General features: G+C 45.9%; 1 protein-coding gene across 7 annotated transcripts in view; it reads right to left on the minus strand.

Moving 5' to 3' along the window:
* Positions 1-23038, minus strand: part of NAV1 (neuron navigator 1) — a 999939-nt gene that overhangs the window by 343022 nt on the left and 633879 nt on the right. For all 7 annotated transcript variants that reach the window (XM_069633622.1, XM_069633627.1, XM_069633626.1 and 4 more), the window contains 2 exons: positions 16757-16859; positions 6798-7169 (listed from right to left, as the gene is read on the minus strand). In XM_069633622.1, coding sequence (XP_069489723.1) covers positions 6798-7169; positions 16757-16859 — 475 coding nt within the window. The remainder of the gene's footprint in view (positions 1-6797; positions 7170-16756; positions 16860-23038) is intronic.

The following is a 23038-nucleotide window of genomic DNA, read 5'->3' on the forward strand; positions in this document are numbered from 1 at the left end:
TAGTGTTTAAATTGTTGGCTTGAGATAAGACAAAGCAGGGGCCAAGGAGAACAGAGTGGGAACGAGAAAGAGGTTAAGAATGTATAGGGAGAGAGACAAGAACTAAAGGGAAAGGGAGAAACAGCTAAGAGATGAAAATGCAAATACTTTCCCTAGCAAAACATTGCTGCGGACAGCGAACATCGTCCAAGGAACCAACACCTGGGGTGAGTTAGAGCTTAATGCTTGCAGTAAAACCAACACAAAAGCCGCTACTTTCATTTTATAGCCCCTGCTCTGCCAGTTTCATGGAGTTTAAGCAGGTGTTTCCATTATTTGATCACTGCTCAGGACAGACCAATCCAATAGTAGAGAACGATTCCTTTTATGAATTTTCGTTTAAGTCAAGTGTTCTGGCCCGATCATGGGCCAACATGTTAGGAGCAGAAGCTAGATGACTAAGGCAGCAATAGTTTCCATGTAGCGCATAAAAAGGTGCCCACTTAAAAATGAGGCCATGTTTTTGGCAATACATGGTTTCTGCAGTACAGCACTGCATGCCGGTAACTTCACCCCTCGCCCTCTGCCTGCACCAATCGAGGCAAGTCGTAAGCTTGGATCACCATGGGTAAATTTAGCTTCCGGAATAGCGGACCACCTTCTTCCGAACGAAACAAGCTGGGCGCTGGCATCGTCGTGATCGATTCAATAGGTCATCCTAGTACTTGGCCTGGTTCCAGCATGAAGCCGAACGACTGGGGCAGTGAGGAAACGTTAAGCAACGTAAGTGACTAACGTGACACATTGGTGAAGGTGTTGCTAGGTCTGGCGAAGATCTGGGGCTACGCTAATGCCAGGACTCGGGGCTAGCTAGGCTTTTAGTTGTAGCCCCTGAGCTTCTATCCGGAGCTGCAACTAAAAGACATGGGGGCTATATCCCCCCCTAATCCCCCCACCTAGCAACGCCTCCGCGTGAAGCTAGGACTGGACAGTTTAATGATAATCGTTCATTCTCTGGCAATGGCGGGTCATGGCGCCCTCAGTTTTCAAGACCAAATTACAATTTCTGAAGAACCTCCACCAATGACGAGTGCGGATACAACCAGGTATCAAAAAACCTCCTTTTGCACAATATTCCCTACAGGTCAGTCTAAAATCCTTGTGAATCCTACACAATACCAAGAGCACAAGAGGGAGGATGCTTTATGTGGGTTCAAAAAGGCATGCACACACGTTCCGAGGCAGGGCCCTCCAACCAGACCCGCTGGATACTGGTACCGATACGTGGCTCTGCAGCCAGACAAGTCTTCATTACAGGTACCGGACAGGGTACTCTGGCATCACCCCCTGCCAGAGCACGGCAGTGAGCTGGGGCCCTCTGGCCTGACCATTGGATACAGTTGCAGTGGCCAAGTGCTCCAGACTGGCTGGCTGGACATAGGCTAAGACATGCTCTCGAACCAGACGGGTTTGATAAATAGTACAGAGATCAAGGATCTGCCCCAAATTTGGATATCGGTACCCAGATGGGGCTCTTCAGCCAGACCTGCTGGTTACAGGTACTGATGTGGGGTGAGAGGGGGGGAGGGCTTCTCCTGTCAAATCCGCTACTGAGGCAGATTGTCGCTCTTCATGTATGAAGACCAGGCAGAAGAGAAAGGGCCATGTCCACAAATCCTTTCCTAGCTATAAACAGCCAATCATTTTCACCACTGCCTAGACGATCTATTTCAAAAGGTCGGTTCCCAGAAATGGCTGGGATCCGGGCAGTTTAAGTACAGCCATTTTAGCGGTAGATCTCTTCTGACCCCATGGAACTAGTTCCCCAACAAGCCATGCCCTCTCACAGTATTACCAAACCTGATCCAAGCCCTCCCACAGCGTAATGGGACCTGAGCCATGCCCTCCCACAGCGTAACCAGACATGAGCCATGCCGTCCCACAGTGTTACGGGACCTGATCCATGCCCTCCCACAGTGAGACCGGATCTCAGCTATGCCCTCTCACAGTGTAACCAGGTCTGAGCCATGCCCTCTCACAGGGCAACCAGGTCCGAGCCACGCCCTCCCACAGGTAAAGCAGGTCTGAGCCATGCCCTTCCACAGTGCAACCAGGTCTGAGCCAAGCCCTTCCACAGTGCAACCAGGTCTGTGCCATGCCCTTCCACAGTGTAACCAGGCCTGAGCCATGCCCTCCCACAGTGCAACCAGATCTGAGCCATGCCCTCCCACAGTGCAACCAGGTCTGAGCCATGCCCTTCCACAGTGTAACCAGGTCTGAGCCATGCCCTTCCACAGTGTAACCAGATCTGAGCCATGCCCTCCCACAGTGCAACCAGGTCTGAGCCATGCCCTTCCACAGTGTAACCAGGTCTGAGCCATGCCCTCCCACAGTGTAACCAGATCTGAGCCATGCCCTCCCACAGTGCAACCAGGTCTGAGCCATGCCCTCCCACAGTGCAACCAGATCTGAGCCATGCCCTCCCACAGTGCAACCAGATCTGAGCCATGCCCTCCCACAGTGCAACCAGATCTGAGCCATGCCCTCCCACAGTGTAAGCAGGCCTGAGCCATGCCCTTCCACAGTGTAACCAGGTCTGAGCCATGCCCTCCCACAGTGTAACCAGATCAGATGAAGATCAAAAGACCAGTGCAGTTACTATTTTCCTATCCACCTAGAGCAGTGGTCTGCAACCTTTGGTTCCCCAGATATTTTAGGCTACAACTCCCACACGATTGCTCACCATGGACTATGCTGGCTAAGTCTGATGGGAATTGAATTCCCAAATGAGGAGAACCATGGATTACAATCGCTGATCTACATTCATAAAGTAGCAAATTATATTCACTGCCCTCTCCCAATTGTACCAACCAGATACTATGCCCAGCACCCACTTAAACCTACTGGAACAGGCACATTACAACATTCCTGAGGTAGAAAAAAAAGTGTAGCGGGGTTCTAGAGGTCTAGAGGGCTTTTTCATCAATGAAGCTTCTACATTTACTATGGAACTGCCACACTAGCATTCACTAGTCCAATAATTAAAACAAAAGGGGGGGGGCGAGTTCAATCTTTTCAAAGTGTTTGGTATTTGAGGGTCGTCAGCTTACCATTCATAGTAAAAGGTGATGTATGTGGCTTTCCGGACCCTCCCACACTCTTTTTGGCATTTTCTTTTTTGAACCAATTCCTTAACAACCCTGTCAACATTTGAGTGGAAGGGTCAATGGGGGTCATTCCGAGGTTGGAGGTAAGGGTTAACGGTCACCGTTAATGGCAACGGTGACCGTTAACACTTACCACCATATTCCGAGTTCCCTTTTGCGGGTTGGCATTTAACGCCTGCTTTTAGCAGGCGTTAAAAATCCAACCCGCAAAGGGACCTTGGAGTAAATTACGGCACCGTAATTTACTCCTTCCCCATTCCCATTGAGCCCTATGGGGGCAGGAATGGGGATGGGGAACCGGTATGGTGAATGGGGAATTACCGGTCCCTCCAACCTTGGAATGGACCGGTAATTACTCCATTCACCATGCCGGATTTCCATGGAGTAAATAGCTCCATGGTTGCTTACCATGGTGCTATTTACTCCATGGATAGCGCCAGCCTCGGAATGAGGCCCAATCTCCCTACACCCCATGCACACCCTTCTTGCCCTTTTCTAAAATTGTTAATGTTACCGATTTACATTTTTCAGTAACATGCACTTTCACCAGCTGCACAAATGCAACACACCCCTTTACAGAAAACCTTTTGTGGAACGAGGATGTATTAATGTGAGGGGTAACTATTTACAGCGCCATCTGTGAAACGACAAGAAGCCCAACAAATCACTGTGGACCTCTGCAGGATGGGAGTCAATTTCATAAATCAAGCGTTTCCGTCATTTCCGGTTTAGAATGTTTCTTTCAACAGAAGACAATAGACGGATTGTCTCCTTGGTCCCTAAAAAGGGGTCAAGGGTGGGCCAAACTTTGCTTGTTGCCAAGTTAAAATGTATTTTAATCCAGACGCCGATATTCTAAGTGTGCTCGAAATCAGCAAAGTTCTCCGGAAACGTACAGGAGTAGTCAAGTTAGTGTCAAGGTAGGTTCATTTATTACACTCTCAAGTTTAAAGTAAGTTTATATTTAATTGCAAGACAGATTGTGGAGACAACGGAAAGCTCACCACCCAAGTAGCCTGACGTGATATAAAGGACCCTGGGTGGTGAAATACCCCATGCTAAGATTCATGACAACTCCTTATTAAATCAGACCGACAGCAAACTGTACTATGTGTTATGAACAGGGTGAATCGAGGGAGTGCTGGGGGCGGTGGGGAGGGACTTAGCCTGCTGGTATGGATGACTTTGCAAAAAAATGTAATTAATGTGAAACCGCCTTGACTCAAAGAAAACAAATAAGCCTTTTTTGAAATTTTAATTCATGATCTTTGAATTCTTGACATGTATATTTCCAGCCTAAAGAGATCTTGCAATGAACATTGTAACCCCAAGTTAACTCAGGCCCAGCACCGATCTGCAGGATTTGCCCCTTTAGTTGTTTTCCATTCTCCTGAAATGGGTCAGTATCAACTTTCGGTCACTTTTAAAGGTCTCTGTACAATTCAACAAAGCATATGACCAAGTACTTTTAAATCAAACAAACATTCAAGTGAAAGTCAGCTTTTTATTTTAAGGGAAATGGAAACCTTTTCTTATTGTGCCGTCTTTCTGGAGTTAGGGAGCTCAGGTTGCTCCTCCACTTGAGTGTCCCTTTCCCCAAGAACCTTTAGACCACCCAAAGACACTCATTTTTGTTAAGGAGAATTCACATGAACACACAGCAACAGCCTTATCTGAATAATATACAAGATGAAAAAACGATGAAATAAGAATTTCAATTTTACCCTATTCCAATGCGTTCTCTTTACGCATGCAACCTGCTACGCCCATTTGCAACTATTGGGAAGCATAGAGTGACAAAAAGTACGTGTCAAGCTTCAGTAATTTACTCAATGGAGCAACAAAAATAATGTCCACACACAGGAAACATATTGAAGTCACCTGAGCCTCCTATGCCATCCGACTGGCGAGCACTGTGGGCGGGGGGGGGGGGGAGGGGAGGCTCCGGTGATTGGCAGAAGCTTGGCTTGAAAAGGCAATGGTGCAGAACCAGATGAAAAAAAAACTGTACATTTTGAACAGATTAACTAATTCCACAACATGTTGGTCCCCTTTTCCGGGTTCACACATGATCCACTAATGGTGCCCAATCACACTCCCAAAAAAGAAAAAACACATTGGCATTGAGCATTGTTTTGCGACCGCAAACTTCATGAAAAATCTGACTCTATGACAATCATTTACCGGATGTGCCTTAAACATTTTAAATATTCCCGCCAGCTGTTCTCCAGCTTGGTTTAGGCTTGTGATCCTTCAGGCAACTCAATAACTCATTGTGCAGGTCAAGGATCTGCAACCTGTGGCCCTGCAGATGTTTTGGACTACAATTCCCAGGACCCTCCCACCATAGCCTTTGGTGGGGAGGGCTAATGGGAGGTGTAGTCCAAAACATCTGGAGAGCTAAGGGTTTCAGACTCCTGGTGTAGGTTATGTATGGTAGGAAGGGGCATCTTGGCACTGGAATATCTCAATGAGAGATCACAGCGATTCAACAGCGACCCAGTATAGTTCCCCCTAAACAACCACCCAAGGTACCCATCCTTCATGCACCACGATTGGTCTCTCTGGGACATAAAACTATACATATAAAGATCCAGAGGGGAAATGAGGAATTGGCCTGGCTCTTTTCGAACAATAGTTTTATTTGGAACACATTTTAATTGGTTGCTAATGGGACATGGCATTCACACCGATTCCAAGGGACATTTTTTGACAAAATAGGGAACATTCCAAAAATCTACTCTGCATCGTTGCAGTGGAACGTTGACAAGCAGACCCGTTCGAACGTACCATGAGCTAGAAAAACATTGCATCTATTCCTAGCCTGAAGTGAGATCAATTCAGGATGTAGGAAGCACATCTTTTGGTCAATATATTTCTCGATCATAACTCACAGTCCATATTACGATTTCCCCAATTTTCACAAATGTTCTTCCTATCCTCACTTCCATCCATAGCTTACACCGGAGAATACAATGTGGGTAGAAGGTATTCTGAAATCAGTTTGATCTGATTTAGTTGAAAAGATTTTATTGAATTCGATTTCATAGGATTTATTTTTGTGGCAGAATTTGCCGCAAATCTATGCAGGGGGAGATCCCCTAATCCCACTACATTAGTTATTCACCTAAACCCACCCTGCATATATTTGTATCAAAATTCGATAAAATAAGTTCAAGGAAATCGAATTTGACGAAATCTGCAATGACAAAACCTCCTAATTCCCCGACATCTCATTAATTAAAGAAAAAATATCACTTAAAAAGGTCAATCTGCACCGGGTCTCTACTTTGGACGCAAGAGAGTAACAGCAAGTCATTTCAGATGGGAAGAATCATCACCAGTACTCACAAGATTCCCGGCATTTTAGTAACTCTGTAAAAAGCAACAACACCCTGCAAAAAAGGTTTTTTAATTTTTTTATTTTAACAGTGGGCAACATGGAGTCCAATTTTGATAGGATTGCAACATTTCAAAGAGCTCTACCGGGCACATTACTTTGAAATAATTGGATGGGATGGAAGACCCCGTTAATCAGCAAGTCTCCCCGAGCTTGAGAGACCACTCTTCCTCAACAACGGATTTGAAAGACCTCAGTCTCCCTTCCTGCATTACATCATGCACCTCCGGGTGTAGGGACCAAAGACTTACCCTGTGGTGATGTCTTCGTCCTCGGTGAGGATGGGCTTGTTCGGGAGGTCACCATCACTCATATAGCCTGATTTCAGGTCACCGTCGTCGGGGTCCAGGGCCTCAATCAGCTCCAGGCGGGAGATGTGGCTGAGCTTGCTTGGGCTGCGCATGGGCATGGTGTGGGAGTAGTGGCTGCGTTCTCCATGCATGAACCAGCTGGGGTTCGCCCCCTCATTCCGGCAGCCCCCACCTACCGAGGGAGCATCGCCAGCCTGTAGGCGGGGGCTGGACTGACCATAGCGCCAGGAGATGGGGGAGGAGCGGTTGGAGAGGCTGGACACACTGCGGGGGTTGGCTTCGTCGCTGTCGTAACAGGTCATTTCCAAAGAGCTGCATGGAAGAAAACAATAGGACGTTTTTAGCGAGAGAGAGAGAGAGAAAAGGAGATCGAGAGAGAAAGGTCAAGAAAGAAAGAGGGCGCGAGAGAGAAAGAGGGCGCGAGAGAGAAAGAGGGCGCTAGGTTGACTTAGAAAGAGGGCGTAAGGGTGACGGAGAAAGAGGGCGAGAGAGTGAAAGAGGGCGCGAGAGAGAAAGAGGGTGCTAGGGTGACAGAGAAAGAGGGCGAGAGAGAAAGACGAAGTCCAGAGAGTGAGAGAAGGAGGTGGAGGAGGGGAGAGTAGAGAGAAGAGGTGTAGTGGAAGGAACAGAGAGATCAGGGACACGAGAGAGAGAGGAAGTGAGTGTGTGTGAGAGAATGAACCAATGCTTTTCACTCCTATTGAACAATCCTGGCGGGGCACTAGGTAGGGTAGGGACCCAGAAGTCGAACCTGGAGGAATCCAGCCCAATACGACTTTGGCCTTTCAGCCCTGACCTGTAGCTAGCTAGTAGGGTTCCCAATGGTCCCAACCTGGGTTTAGGAATGCCTGGGTTAGGGAAATGGGAGCTCACTTGGGTTTGAGGAAGAGAAGTGCCCTTAGAAGCCCCTTTACTATTTTAGTAATAAAAATCCTTGATCCAGCTTCGGAGTAGGGAATTTTTGAACCCGTACGTGACAGTACAAAGAGCCATACGACGTGTGGGTTATGATTGTAACAAAAGTCATACCACGAGAATGTGACGGGAAGCAGCGGGAACGTGCAATTGGATTAATTCAATACACCACAGTTTACATTAGTATTCTACAAATATATCAGCTAGTTACACAGTTATAGAACGGCAACAATCTAAAGATGGGATTGCAACTCAGTTTTTCAATTATGAAAGTATCCAGGTGTTTTGGACTACAACTCCCATCAGCCTTAACCAGAAAAGTGTCTCATTCTGCTGTTTTGATAAGTCTTCCATTGGCAGGTATTTTTTTGCATCTACTTCTAATGCCAGGCACTCTTTTAATCACAAAAAGGCAGGACAACAAAAAGAAAAAGAATACAATGGTCTAAAAAATATATACACATTGTTCTAACACATTGTTCTCTCGGCAGAGGGCTTAGTTCATATTTTGGAGCGTTAACCCTTTACATAACATGGTTCTCTAGTGCCAGTAATTCAGGGTTCTTTACCAGGCTCATGCGTTATGATTACAGTTCCCCCTCCAGCAGGTGATGCTGAGAGTTCTGCCAGGTCTATAAATACAGAACCAATGACCTTCATTGCCTGTGCAGTTTATTTATAGGCGAGACGCTGATGTTCAGCTCAAAACCCATCCTCCTTTGTATCGAACAGGGGGTTGGAAGACTTCCTGCACAGGCCCCCCCCACGCCCCCCAGTGAAGGTGACCATGTCCTTTACTGTAATGCAGTCACACTGCTTGGAGAGGCTGCAGTGTCCTGGGCAATATTCTCCACAGGCTGGTGTGGGTAGAAGGAACCTTGCAGCAGCTACAGAGCGCTTTGAAACACTTGCCTGTGTATAGCCGCTATATAAATAAACAATACCATACCAGATCATAGGGATGGGGTGCACTCTGGCCCAATAATGAGCAACTCTGACCCCATGATTAAAGTGGTGCACTACAATGACACTTCTTGCCACACAATGGATAAATACTCAAAAGCATACAGGGGACAAATGAGTAACGAAATCAACACACATAGGGGAGTCCCCCAAATGAACCATTCAACAATTATGTCCCAGTCTTAGCTCATACTGGGTCCCATTTCATAGGCTATTTAAATTACCACACAGAATGTTACACACAGTGCTACGTATTTGTCATTTTATATAAAATGTGTATAATTTATTTCATAGGCCATTGGTCCTACGTTGACAAAATAAAACAAACCACATACAAATATATGTCAATATGAAAGATGCATATATACACCTAATAGCATTTATGTGATTTAATCATAAAACCAAGGGTGACACTGAAAACATTCTATGATCAGGAGGAGAGTGGGCACAAACACTATCTTCCTGGCCCTATCTGGCTAATAAGTCACAGATATCCTCCATGGAGCAGTGTCACCTATTTCATGTTGTAAAATTGATTATACATGCCAAAATAAATTATGCATGACCGAAAAAAAACATATGCCAGGTCTACGTCCATGGTGGCGTTGTTGAACCATGTAGCATAACTCGATGACGCGGAGTAATGCAAGGGACGTTTCGGCAGGGCATCAATTATACTGCCTTCATCAGGAGCCCAAGGGAAATGGAGCTCTGTAGATGTGATAGATAATTATATTACTGTCATATAAAAACATATTAAATACCCAGCACCCCAAAAAATGCAGCTGGTGGAAAGGTAATATGTGAATACGTGAGGAAAAAAGAAAGATCCTCCACCAACAAAACACCAAACTACTGTGTGTAAACAGAAGTCCGCACCTAGCCAGGATGGTGACATCTACATAAAAACAGCCTCCACTTGAACGTATCATTCACTATACCCTATCCCGTCACCGGGCAAAAAAGGGGCAGTGAAAAGATAAACGATTAATGAAAACAGTAAGAAGAACATTGATATTAAACGCCCAAATGGCTGTGTGTGGTGGTACTGTGTCCAAGAACCGGCATGCCAAGTGCCCCAAACAAGCCGGGCCCAAAACTATAAAGTCTGCAGTGCCCGTAGCAGAGTACATAAAGGGCTATATAGGCCCTCAACTTACTTTAAGGGATAGAACGATCCTCCAAGAAAAGATTTTCGCTGCCACAAAAGCGGCAAGCAGAAGGGAAAGCCTCTGGCCCTGCAAATATCGAAACAAAATAACCCCCTCCAATGAAACCTATTCAAAAGGAGATAGCAACAAGGAAAGCCATACCTATCACCCCCTTTGCACCTATAAGGGGCCACGCAGTTGCTCACTTTAGTACAAGGGCTGGGTATGTCATGAGAAATTATCCCTCTAATGGCGGACACATTAGTCAAAAGTCCGTATCACCAAATGTAGAGGTGCGGGACAACTGTGCAGTCAGATGTCCTCAAATCATCATAAACCAGCTGGAAAAGGGAGAAAAGGAACAGAACGGCCAAGCCATAAATACAGGAATGGAGGATCTAACATCCAGAAAGCTCGAGGTGAATGACACCCCTCGGCTCAGAATGCATGTTAAACAACATGCATGGGTGTCCAGACGGTGCATATGGTGCAGAGCCAGCCACCGCATGCGCCATGTGTCAAAATAAAACAATCGCAACTCCCTGCGTGTGGACTGGACACCTACCTGAACTCGCCTCCTGAGCGCCGCGATACTGGCGCCGAAGCTGCGGTGCCTTTCAAATTACAGCCCGCGCCTCAACCGTTCCAATTGACCGCGCAGTCCGCTACCGGAAACGTAGTATGCGCACGCTGTCAGAAGGAGCGGAGACACAGAAAAAGGACAAAAGGCTACCTCATACCTAATGTTAATGTAGGCAGCCCATTCATAGAGAAAGCAATGGGACTGGAAACTAAAGCCAGCCCCCAAGAATAGGCAGGTGTACAGAGACTTCAAAAATCACATAGGTGCCCCTACTGGCCCCCTCAAAAACAGCTAATGAACCCCAAAGACGGGCAACTCCTAACACCAAGGAATATATAATATAATTACGAGGCACAAAACATGCTAAGAAATTAGTCCAATGCCTCGTGCCGCCACGAGGATGGGAAACCCAAACCTAATGGTAATCAGTCTGCGGAGAACCCAAAAAAGGGAGTGTCCATAAAGGGAGAACCACTGTCAGAGACCCCCAGAAATGACTCCCTAATCGGGAGGCTAACCCAAAATTTAGGATGAAAACCAACCAGAAAAAGGGGAGAAAAGAGAGAAAAAGAGAAAAAGAGAGAGAAAGGGACCAAAGAAATAAACGGACCTGAATCGGAGAACAGAGAAAACGGCGCCAAAGACCCCAAATATGTGCAATGGCAAAGCACACTTAAATCATGATAGGGGGCCAAAAGACCTACCTAAGGTAAAGAACGGGGGAAAGTCACCAAAGTGAAGGGTTACTTTCATTTAAACCCTGTTCGATAGTGTCTAGCCGATGTATCCACCTGGCCTCAGCCAAGTTCAAGCTACGTGCCGAGATATTTTGTCTGGGGAAAGCTTCCAAGATCCACCAATATAGGTCTTCGGGGGAATGGCCATGTTCCATATAGTGAGATACTAATGGCGCATTAATGTTCTTACACCTAATGCGGGATCTATGTTCCACAATCCGTATATGGGTTGGTCTTGAGGTCTGGCCAACATACTTGAGGCCACATGGACACTGGATACTATATATATAGCATTAGGGGTTTTGCAATTAGTCATGGCACGAATGTCCCATTTCCTATCTCTCACCTGAAACTCCTTGATTTTCTTAGTGTATTTACAGACTGAACAGCTACCACAAGGGAAGTGTCCTACCAACGGAAGGAGATCCCAGCCCGTGGTTCTGTTTCTCGAAATCTGAGGTTTCGAATGCACAAACAGATCCCTCAAATTTTTCTGTCTGGGCATCGCAAATAGTGGCATTGGTTCATCGCTCAGTTCCAATTTGACCAAAGGCCAAAATTTCCTGATCAATTTCTTAACTGCATACGTATGCGTAGTGTAAGGCAGGACACAGACAAGTTTTTCTTCCGTGGTGTGTACTTTCGGAGTGAGAAGGCATTCCGTAGGGGTAAATCTCGCTCTTTTACCCGCCTTGGAGACCAGTTTACTTGGATAACCCCTTGCCACCAAACGTGTTTTGAGGTTATCCGCGTGGATGGTATACTCAGTAGTTGACGTGCAATTTCTCTTTCACTCCCCTAATATGGAAACTCGAGAAATGGAGTAATGTGTTTCTATCCGTAGGCTTTCTAAATAATGAACATTCTAAAATGCCATTCCTAACATATATTCTGAGATCCAAAAACTCGATCTCTTGTATGCTGGAACTGATCGTAAATGTGATCTCTGTATGTTGCCTATTGATCCACAGAAAACATTCCTGGAGTACCGAAGCCAAACCATGCCAAATTAGAAGAATATCATCAATGTAGCGCTGCCATACTTTAATATGGCCCACAAACGTGTTGGTTTCAGAGAGGACAAAATGATGTTCCCACATAGCCATGTATAGTATAGCTAGGCTGGGGGCAAAAGCCGCACCCATAGCCATCCCATGGGTTTGCAAAAATAACTGATCTTTATATTGAAAATAGTTCTTTTCGAGGGCCATCGTGAGCAGCTCCAAGATGAATTCTCCAGGGGTGTTCCGAGGCGATCTTTCAGTGTTAAGAATTTCACGTACACATTGAACCGCCTCCTGTTGAGGGATACTTGTGTATAGTGCACACATATCTAACGTGACAAGAATCTCCTCCTCGGTGTTAAATGGCCTCCCTTCAACCATTTTAATCACTGAGGAACTATCACGTAAATAAGTATAAGTTTCCTGGCTGAGGGGTTGAAAAAATGTGTCAATATATTTACATAGAGGCTCAAGGACCGAGCCACAACCAGCAACTATGGGGCGCCCCGGGGGATTGTCAGCATTCTTATGTATTTTTGGAATTGCATAGAATGTAGGGGTACGCCCTTCCGAAAGGTTCAGAAAGTAAAACTCATCTATGGATAGCCATCCCCGCTCGAGTGCCAGAGTTGTAACTGACTGTATGGCCTGACTTAGATCCATACGAGGGTCCTTTTTAATTTTCTTATAGCTGGCCGTGTCCTCTAATAGATTAGAGACCATCGCGTGATATTGTTGTTGGTTAAAAATCACTATGCCGCCCCCCCTTGTCGGCAGGTTTGATGACCAATTCGGAATCCTCAGATAGAGTTTTGATGGCTTGTCTTTCCAAGTTAGTCAGGTTATATCGGAGTTGCTGTTTGTTGTGCTCCAAGTCACAGATCCCCTTGAGGACACATTTCTCAAAAGTAAGGATCTCTTTTGTCACCTGGTTGTCGGTGGGTGTAAAAGAAGAGGGGCCCTTTAATCCCGTATCGGAACATTTTTCCAATGGTTCCAAATTTTTTAAAAAAGGATTTCAATCTGACTTTCCTCAGAATTTTTCTGATGTCAGTTTCAACTACAAACCAATCGGTACTGGTCGTGGGGACAAAAGAGAGTCCCTTAACCAGGACATTTTTCTGTGCTTGTGTAAGGGTTTTATCTGACAGATTGAATATAGGCAAGGTAAGCTGTTGATCAATCTGGGTTATCTCCTCCGGCGTTGCCGAGACCTGCGTGCCGGGGTCTTTTGGCCTCCTATCATGATTTAAGTGTGCTTTGCCATTGCACATATTTGGGGTCTTTGGCGCCGTTTTCCCTGTTCTCCGATTCAGGTCCGTTTATTTCTTTGGTCCCTTTCTCTCTCATTTTCTCTTTTTCTCTCTTTTCTCACCTTTTTCTGGTTGGTCTTCATCCTAAATTTTGGGTTAGCCTCCTGATTAGGGAGTCATTTCTGGGGGTCTCTGACGGTGGGTCTCCCTTTATGGACTCTCCCTTTTTCGGGTTCTCCGCAGACTGATTACCATTAGGTTTGAGTTTCCCATCCTCGCGGCGGCACGAGGCATTGGACTAATTTCTTAGACTGTTTTGTGCCTCATAATTATATTATATATTCCTTGGTGTTAGGAGTTGCCCGTCTTTGGGGTTCATTAGCTGTTTTTGAGGGGGCCAGTAGGGGCACCTATGTGATTTTTGAAGTCTCAATACACCTGCCTATTCTTGGGGGCTGGCTCTAGTTTCCAGTCCCATTTCTTTCTCTACGAATGGGCTGCCTACATTAACATTATGTTTGAGGTAGCCTTTTGTCCTTTTTCTCTGTCTCCGCTCCTTCTGACGGCGTGCGCATACTACATTTCCGGTAGCGGACTGCGCGTTCAATTGGAACGGTTGAGGCGCGGGCTGTAATTTGAAAGGCACCGCAGCTTCGGCACCAGTATCGCGGCGCTCAGGAGGCGAGTTCAGGTAGGTGTCCAGTCCATACGCTGGGAGTTGTAATTGTTTTATTTTGACACATGGCACATGCGGTGGCTGGCTCTGCACCATGCGCACCGTGTTGTTTAACATGCATTCTGAGCCGAGAAGTGTCATTCACCTCGAACTTTCTGGATGTTAGATCCTCCATTCCTGCAGTTATGGCTTGGCCGTTCTGTTCCTTTTCTCCCTTTTCCAGCTGGTTTATGATGATTTGAGGACGTCTGACTGCACAGTTGTCCCGCACCTCTACATTTGGTGATACGGACCTTTTGACTAATGTGTCCGCCATTAGAGGGATAATTTCTCATGACATACCCAGCCCTTCTACCAAGGTGAGCAACTGCGTGGCCCCTTATAGGTGCAAAGGGGGTGATAGGTATGGCTTTCCCGGTTGCTATCTCCTTTTGAATAGGTTTCATTGGAGGGGGTTATTTTGTTTCCATATTTGCAGGGCCAGAGGTTTTCCCTTCTGCTTGCCGCTTTTGTGGCAGCGAAAATCTTTTCTTGGAGGATCGTTCTATCCCTTAAAGTAAGTTGAGGGCCTATATAGCCCTTTATGTACTCTGCTACGGGCACTGCAGACTTTATAATTTTGGGCCCTGCTTGTTTGGGGCACTTGGCATGCCGGTTCTTGGACACAGTACCACCACACACAGCCATTTGGGGATTTAATATCAATGTGTCTTTTTATTTCCCTTCTTACTATTTTCATTGATCGTTTTTCTCTTCACTGCCCCCTTTTTGCCCTGTGACGGGGTAGGGTATAGTGAATGATACGTTCAAGTGGAGGCTGTTTTTATGTAGATGTCACCACCCTGGCTACGTGCGCCCTTCTGTTTACACACAGTAGTTTGGTGTTTTGTTGGTGGAGGATCTTTCTTTTTTCCTCACGTATTCACATATTACCTTTCCAGCAGCTGCATTTTTTGGAGTGCTGGGTATTTAATATGTTTTTATATGACAGTAATATTATTATCTATCACATCTACAGAGCTCCATTTCCCTTGGGGTCCTGATGAAGGCAGTTTAATTGATGCTCTGCCGAAACGTCCCTTGCATTACTCCGCGTCATCGAGTTATGCTACATGGTTCAACATCGTCACCATGGACGTAGACCTGGGATGTGTTTTTTTCGGTCATGCATAATTTATTTTGGCATGTATAATCAATTTTACAACATGAAATAGGTGACACTGCTCCATGGAGGATCTCTGTGACTTATTAGCCAGATAGGGCCAGGAAGATACTGTTTGTGCCCACTCTCCTCCTGATCATAGAATGTTTTCAGTGTCACCCTTGGTTTTATGATTAAATCACATAAATGCTATTAAGTGTATATATGCATCTTTCATATTGACATATTTGTATGTGGTTTGTTTTATCTTGTCAACGTAGGACCAATGGCCTATGAAATAAATTATAAACATTTTATATAAAATGACAAATACGTAGCACTGTGTGTAACATTCTGTGTGGTGATTTAAATAGCCTATGGAATGGGACCCAGTGTGAGCTAAGACTGGGACATCAAATGAATTGTTGAATGGTTCATTTGGGGGACTCCCCTATGTGTGTTGACTACAATGACACTTCACCTGTGACCGCATTTACTCTTGTACCGCTCCCCGCCACAGCGTTCAGACTATTTCTGTGGTTCGTCATAAGAATGGGCCGTTTCCACCCATGGCTCCCACCCCCCACCCCCAAATGTGGGAAAATTGAAATTATGAACTGTGAGATCCCACAGAGGGAGTGGAGCTGGGGGGGGGACGCAGTGGGGTGATCATTTACAGTAATGGGCACAAATAGTTTTCCCGTATCCGAGATCTGGGGATACATGTTTGCTGGATCAGTGAAAATATGGCCGTCCCCCCACGCCCACCCCGGCACCTCTCGCCCACCGAGCATTTAATCAAAATTTCAATTTACGGAACCCCAAAATGAAAATATCACACCATAATCTCATTTTCTAAATCTTGATTTTTCAAAATTGAAATTATATTTTGCCTTTACTTTTAAAAAAAATGCTAAGTAGGGAATGTATCAGAAGATTTAGCATTACAGAATAGAAAGGTGTGCGGGACTGTACAACCAATTAAATACACTTTTATGAATTAGCACCGTTGTAATACATCTACCATATACTTTAGGCTGTGTTTTTAAAGTAAAAGTCCATTTTTTTTCTACGATACATTAACTGTATGTTCTAAAAGTTTATCCATTTATTGCATAATAATTTGTAAACATTTTTTAATATATACTTTTTAAGACCGTGTATAAAGCAAGAAAAAGAGTAACAGTATTTGCATCACTACAATTATTACAAAAAATAAAGAAAAAGAAGATACATAGAGAAGTGATTCAATATTTAGGTTGTGTAACATTTTAAATACATTCGAGTATTGCACAATCTATTAAAAAAAGGCAATATTGCATTAATCCACAAATCCCTTTCTCAAGACCTCGAAATTGAGATTAAAGACTGTCCCACCATCGCTCCCAATGCAGAGATCTCCAAGTGGTCTTGAACCCACTTCAAGTCACATGTCCCCCAGCATCAGATCAGAGTGCAAAGAACATGCAGTCCTACCTGTGAGACACCTGCGAGCCGCGCAAACTGGTCATGGTATCCTCCAGGTTCTGTCGCAGGTCCAAAACATTCTGTACAGTGCGCTTCCGCTGGGACTCAGGGTCTGAGGGGACAGAGGACAATACAATTAAAAGACTAACAAGATGCCCCCTTGCATGGCCAAATCCTACAGATCATACAGACTTTGCACTTTGGGAATTTACATAAACAAACATAAAATAACATTTTAAAAAGGGAAGGAAAAAAATTAGAACAATTTAGGATAAAAAAATTGGCAGAGTTATAAAATACCACTAAACATATTTAACAATGTATTCCTACAACATGCAATTCAATAGTCTGAACAACAACACAATCAATTTGTGTATATTAAAAGCCCTCAGCATCGGTGTCCACAACAACACACAGATAATTTAGTTGACGCGATTGTGTACAGCAAGTCATCATAAGACCAGGGCGGTTGTCAACCAAGAGGCTCATGACTTCTCAAAGCACAACCTGTCACAACCTCACTTTTCACGAGCCCACATTCAAGTTGTGCACAAATTTAATTGTAATTATTTCTTGCATCAATCATGGTAAATTGCCTCCTCCTAGCTCAGCTCTTTCTTGACCATTACAGTGTAGATTCTGGCACGCCTTGTTCATGAAAGGGCAATTGGGGTGGGCTATCTCAGGATGGGGATTGTCTCGGGAGGAAAGCTCAGGGGTAACGTGCTCGCCTTGGAAGCAAGACGACACGGAGCACCACAGGTTCGATCCCCGGGTCCGCGCTTAAGTGCGTTATAAATAACCTATCATATCATATAGGACAGGCTGGCAAAACAAAGAATCTCTCTGGCAAGACCGGACAACAGAGTTCATCCGAAAAACATGTCCCACACCTGTGGTGATCTGGCTCACGCCAGGTTTCTCTCCGCTTCTGGTGCCGTGACATGGAACCCAGCACAACAGGATCCCAGTTCACAATGACTGAGAGCCCATTAACGGATCAATAGACTCGCTTAAAGGACTCTTAAGACCCATTCCCTCTTATTCGAAAATCAAATTCTTCACCTCCAACCCTCACAGTCTGCAAAGTAATTCCGACCAATACTACATTAACTGAGCTCTGAAACTAGCAGCGAATCCGGTGTCTAGGCGCTGCGATTGATCAGATCTTGACTTTCCCCTTCTTGTTAAAACACTTAGTCAAGTCTCACTGACAAATCACTTACACTGGTGTTCTCCTCAATCCAACAAACAACCAAAACCCTCTTTTCTCGCCAAGCCACACACAAAGAACAAGCAAGCTTTGGGAATGCCCAACAGTTTGGGCTTTTGTGCAGGCATGGGAAAGGCAACACCCAGGTACTGCCATAGAGGTAATAACTGGCCATTGAGGGTGACCGGTGCAAAATGGTGCGAGTACCTGGGCATTTTTAGCAGTGCCTGGCAAATGCCTAATACATAGACAAACGAATATGGTTGGCTTTGCCAATTCTTGTTTTTATATGGACTTCGTGAAGGTCGCATAGTGCTTATAAACCGACTGGTGAAGGCAGACTTGGCCAAGCCATTTTTATTACACCAGAAACACATTTACAACTCCAATTAAATCATTAACTGTCAGGAGACTGCTTTTAGAAAACATTGGCAAGTTTGATGGTACGGCTTGAATAAATCAAAGCTCAAAGCGTTCCCACGAGGTGGTGTTTTGGGCGAGGAGTGGATGGAACTGGGTGGGAATGGCCATAGGGATTAGCCATGGTATGGGCAGTCAATGGGTGGGCAAATAACCGAACACCTACAAGCTTTGTGCGGCCCTTCATATGCCAGTTCTCCCTATCTGTACTCTAATGCAATCGTTTCAGCTTATAGGTGGTGCTGCACCTGATAACCCAAACTAATAGAAGTGCGTTCTGCAAGTCCTCTTTACATTGAATACCTCCACGAGTTCAGACACTTGCTTTGGACCTCAGTCTGCAATCTGCAGTCACAGGGGTGAATCCTAGCAAAGGAATATGAACTGGCCATCTTTCGGAGGTTGACATATTGAGCACCATTAAGAGATTCCAAATATTATTAGAACACATAAGTTTGAGGAATCTTGTATTAGATGCTCAATAAAAAACATGTATCACTATTGTCACCAGCTGGTACCCCTTGAGATTTCAGTCACTCGAAGCCAATGCATGTTCTACATTTTCCCCTTGTTCAAAATATTAGTGACTACACCCGATTCGACGTACATTTGTAACAATGAAGAGGAGAACAGACATGGTGCTTTCCTCAGATTCACACCCGAGTGATCAAACCTTCTAGAAGGAGCTCATTCCCACACCAGTCACCTTTACATCCCTTAGAAGAAGACGGGCCCATTAAAGGAGTCAGAAAACCTCCCAAAGAGACACCGCAAGGTTTCTGAAGGGTGTGCACGAATGTAGCATGCCAAGCACCACTCGGCCGATTCTCTCTTTTCCATCAAACGCACTCCAGCATTGTCTACCGCAGCCGCTGAACTTCATCTGCCTCCTTCATCAGTGGAGTAACTTTGCTGAAAATGTTGGGGGGGACATGACATCTGAAGAAAAGGTGCCCCAGCCAAATGAATGAGGACGACATGGTGACCCATGACAGTAGGAGGGACAAACACCCCTGCCCCCCGTCTAAAATTACGCCCATGTCCTTCATCCCTAATCCACAGCACTGCATACTGACCTCACTTGGGTCGCTGGAATATCCGATCCCTTAGCAAAAACCAAAACAAAAAAAAAAAGCAATAAGCCTCCTCCTTCAAAAATCATTTTGTTTCCATTCACCCCAAACACTCATGGATGACGGTCGCAGAAGCATGGATTAACCCATGTAAGGGTGCAGAAGATGGACTGACACAAAGGTGGCATATTTGGGGTTAAAGACTTATTAAATAATAAAGCAAGAGAAAACCCATCTGTCCCTATTCCTGGGGGTGGGGGAGGTTCCTGCCTCAACTAAAAATCTACGGGTGCAGTTAGGAAGTAAGTGAAATTAAAATTATCCGTCCTGTGTCAAGAACACCTTACTTCTGTCCCTTGCACTATTAACTAAGAATAAAGCGGTACTGTAGTGGTCCCAAGAGAATGCCTCCCTTCTCCTGGAGTTTGGCATCAGTCTGAAAAAAGCCTGGGGGAAAGAAAGGCACAGACATCAGGGTGTACAAATAAAATGCTTTTCGTGTTTGTGTAACGTTTGAATGTGTTTTACGGAGACTTATCTGGTCTGATCCATCCAGCTCACCATGGCGAAGAGAAAAGTTGCCCAGTCCGGGCCGCGTGTGTGTGTGAGGACAGACAAAACCGGGTTCCGTTGTGTCCCACGTCAGCTTGCTTTGGGGCTAGGTGAGGCTGGCCCCAAAGAGTGGTCCTCCTGACCTGAGGGCACTGGGCCACCCAAGAAGATAAAGGGGGCAGGGTCACTTTGGTGATTGTGGGTGATGCGGACGCGCAGAATAAGAGAACGAGCAGCCAGAGCAGTGGCGAGTACGTCATCACCCACCCAGGCATGGGGGCCGCCTAAAGACTGTTTCCATAGCGAGTTTGGGTGCCCCCCACCCCCCAGGTGGTGGACCAGCCCCAGTTCCATACGGTGCAAAATACCAAGAAACGGCACCCAAAAGGTACTGAAAAGGGGAAGCTGACTGCATCAAGCACTCCCGTTTAATATTGTGCGTGGTTTATTCTATTGCTCGTTTCCATGTAAATGTACAGGTAACAGCATTGCTTTAATAATGTGCATAGAGGGGTAGTTGTTTCGAAATGGGGAAAGGGGTTGGTGTTAGTACATTAGCCAGGGGCCACCAAGAGGATAGGAGCATCCACAGGGCCCCACTTTACAGTGGGCGTTGCTAGGTATCCTTCAGGGGACTTTTCCGCCAGGTTCGCCCTATCCTTAACCCTCTAAATGAGGGTGTGCTGATGGAGCAGTCTCAGAAAGGATTCACGCCCAGGGGAACACAGAAAGGGGTACATTAGGAGGGAATATGTGATTGTGTTTATAGTTTAAAAAATATAGAGGGCCCCCATGGGAATCCTAAAATACCCACGCTGGTGTTGGTGTCCCTTTGGAGTATGGTAAGGACCCAGCGTGTAGCTCATCTCCGGTTTAACCGCAATTTTATTTGCAGGTGCAACATCCCTTCTAAGCCAGATGGCCTGGAGGAGTTGGGGTGGTGGGTTCCATGGAGACTGTCCCTGGACTGGGGTGAGGAAGGTGTGAATCCTTACCCTTGGTGGGGCCGGGAAACGGTCCTACACCACCACACTGCTCATGCTTGGGTGCAGCTTCCTCGTTCTCCCCTCAATTTCTCCTTCGCCACTAGTTTTCCTCAGTTTTGCAGTTTGTTCTGTGTGGTTCCGTTTTCCTGTTGTCTTTACTTCCTCCTTGGCCATGGTGCACTAGTTAGTCCTAGCGACTTATTCTCTTGAAGCCAATCAGTTTCCAGAGTATGTTACCGCATGGGCCGCTTAGTTTTGCTGCTGCTCTGGGCACCGTCATTCGGATCTGATTCTTGGCACTTGCTTTCCTCAATTAAGGAGCTCATTGGTTCGTGAGAGCTGGAAAGGTTGACTCATGCTGATCTCATGCCTGTGCCTTCTTTAGCCCTCCGGTACCAGTCCTTGGGGCTCATTCCAAGTTTCCCAGTATCACGCTGTTAATTCTGGTGGGATACCGGGAAACCGCCCCTACTGTATCCACTGGCCGATATCTCGGTATTATGGGCAGTGGAGATGGAGGCAAGTTCCCATTCTTAGGAGTCCCATAGGCCTCCATGGGTTGGGATCGCCGGAATCACTGGTACCAATAGTACCAGTGATTCTGGCATTTCTTTGCCGGTAGGGCCCTGATCTAATGGCAGGTCAGGCCTGCTGGTAGATCAGAGCCCCCACCGGCAAACAATGGTTTCTATGGTCTGGTAAAAATGCTGGTGTTACCAACAATTTCTCCAATATTTTTACAAGACCGGGGAGCTCGTAACGGGGCCCTTTGTTTCAACCCTTGCGTCTTCGGTCAGTTCTGAAATCCACTCGTCCCGGCAGTACTCTTTTCACCCTTGCCTCCCTCAATCATTGGAGTACTTGATACCCTTTTGGGCATCCGTATGTATCCATTCTGAGGGCGATCGGCGAGTCCACTCGAAGGGTCCCGGTTCCTTATAGGATTGTGCAGTGCTACCCGTAAAGGGAACACAGTTGCCCACTTTTTCTGTAGGAGTCCCAGAATGAGCATTCTGGAGTTTGACCTGTGGTACAATGTATAGAAGTGCCTGGGCAAACAAGTCCAGCTCTTCCAGAATGTCCCCCGGGCGCTTTCTATAGTCTCTCATGCAGTTAACATGACATTGCTTATTAAAACTTACATCTCCAAATCAGTCTTGGAAACAAAACCCAATTATCAATTATCACTGCACTTAAGGACACTGCTTCCTGCTCTCTATTACAAAATTACCTAACAAGACTGGCACCCACCCTGGTCCTCACAAAGCATTATTTCCCACGGCATCTCTCCTGCCCTGTGTTTGAATCCTGCATTTCACAACTGATCTTCCCATGTCCCTGGCACATTCTCTTCTTGGTCCCTGGCACACATTTGGTGCTGTATGTCATTTTTTTGACCAGCAAAACTAAGGTCTGGATACCCCTTGGACACTCCACTGACAAGCTCTTAAGCTAGGACAATTGTGATTTAGACTATTAGTATAACAAAAGCCGATGGACAATGGGCACAGCCAGCATGATGTGCCCTCACAGGGAAGAGCAGTGGGCACAGAATGCAGGATGTACCCTCCAGAGATAAGCAGTGGGCACAGTCAGTATCATGTATTCACTCAGCAGTGAGCAGTGGGCACAGACTGCATCATGTGCCCTTACAGGGAAGAGCATTGCATGATGTGCCCTCGCAGAGATGAGCAGTGGGCACAGACTGCAGGATGTACCCTCGCAGAGATAAGCAGTGGGCACAGTCAATATCATGTATTCACTCAGCAGTGAGCAGTGGGCACAGACTGCATCATGTGCCCTCACAGGGATGAGCAGTGGGCACAGACAGCATGATGTGCAGAGCATTTCAGACCCTCAGATCCGTACATGGAGGACACGCATTTCGTGAGTGCACAGACCACATAGTGGGCCCTCATACAGTTGTGGAGGGGGCACAGGCCACACCCGCTCATTCTCAGTCAACAGTGTTTGCCATCTGCATCCCACACCCACCAATGAGAAGAGTCGAAGCAGATCGCCTGTCTCTTGATGCATTCATAAAGCA

The sequence above is a fragment of the Ambystoma mexicanum genome, chromosome 13 (assembly GCF_040938575.1).
Source record: "Ambystoma mexicanum isolate Mex_15411 chromosome 13, UKY_AmexF1_1, whole genome shotgun sequence".
In the NCBI taxonomy this organism is placed as follows: domain Eukaryota; kingdom Metazoa; phylum Chordata; class Amphibia; order Caudata; family Ambystomatidae; genus Ambystoma; species Ambystoma mexicanum.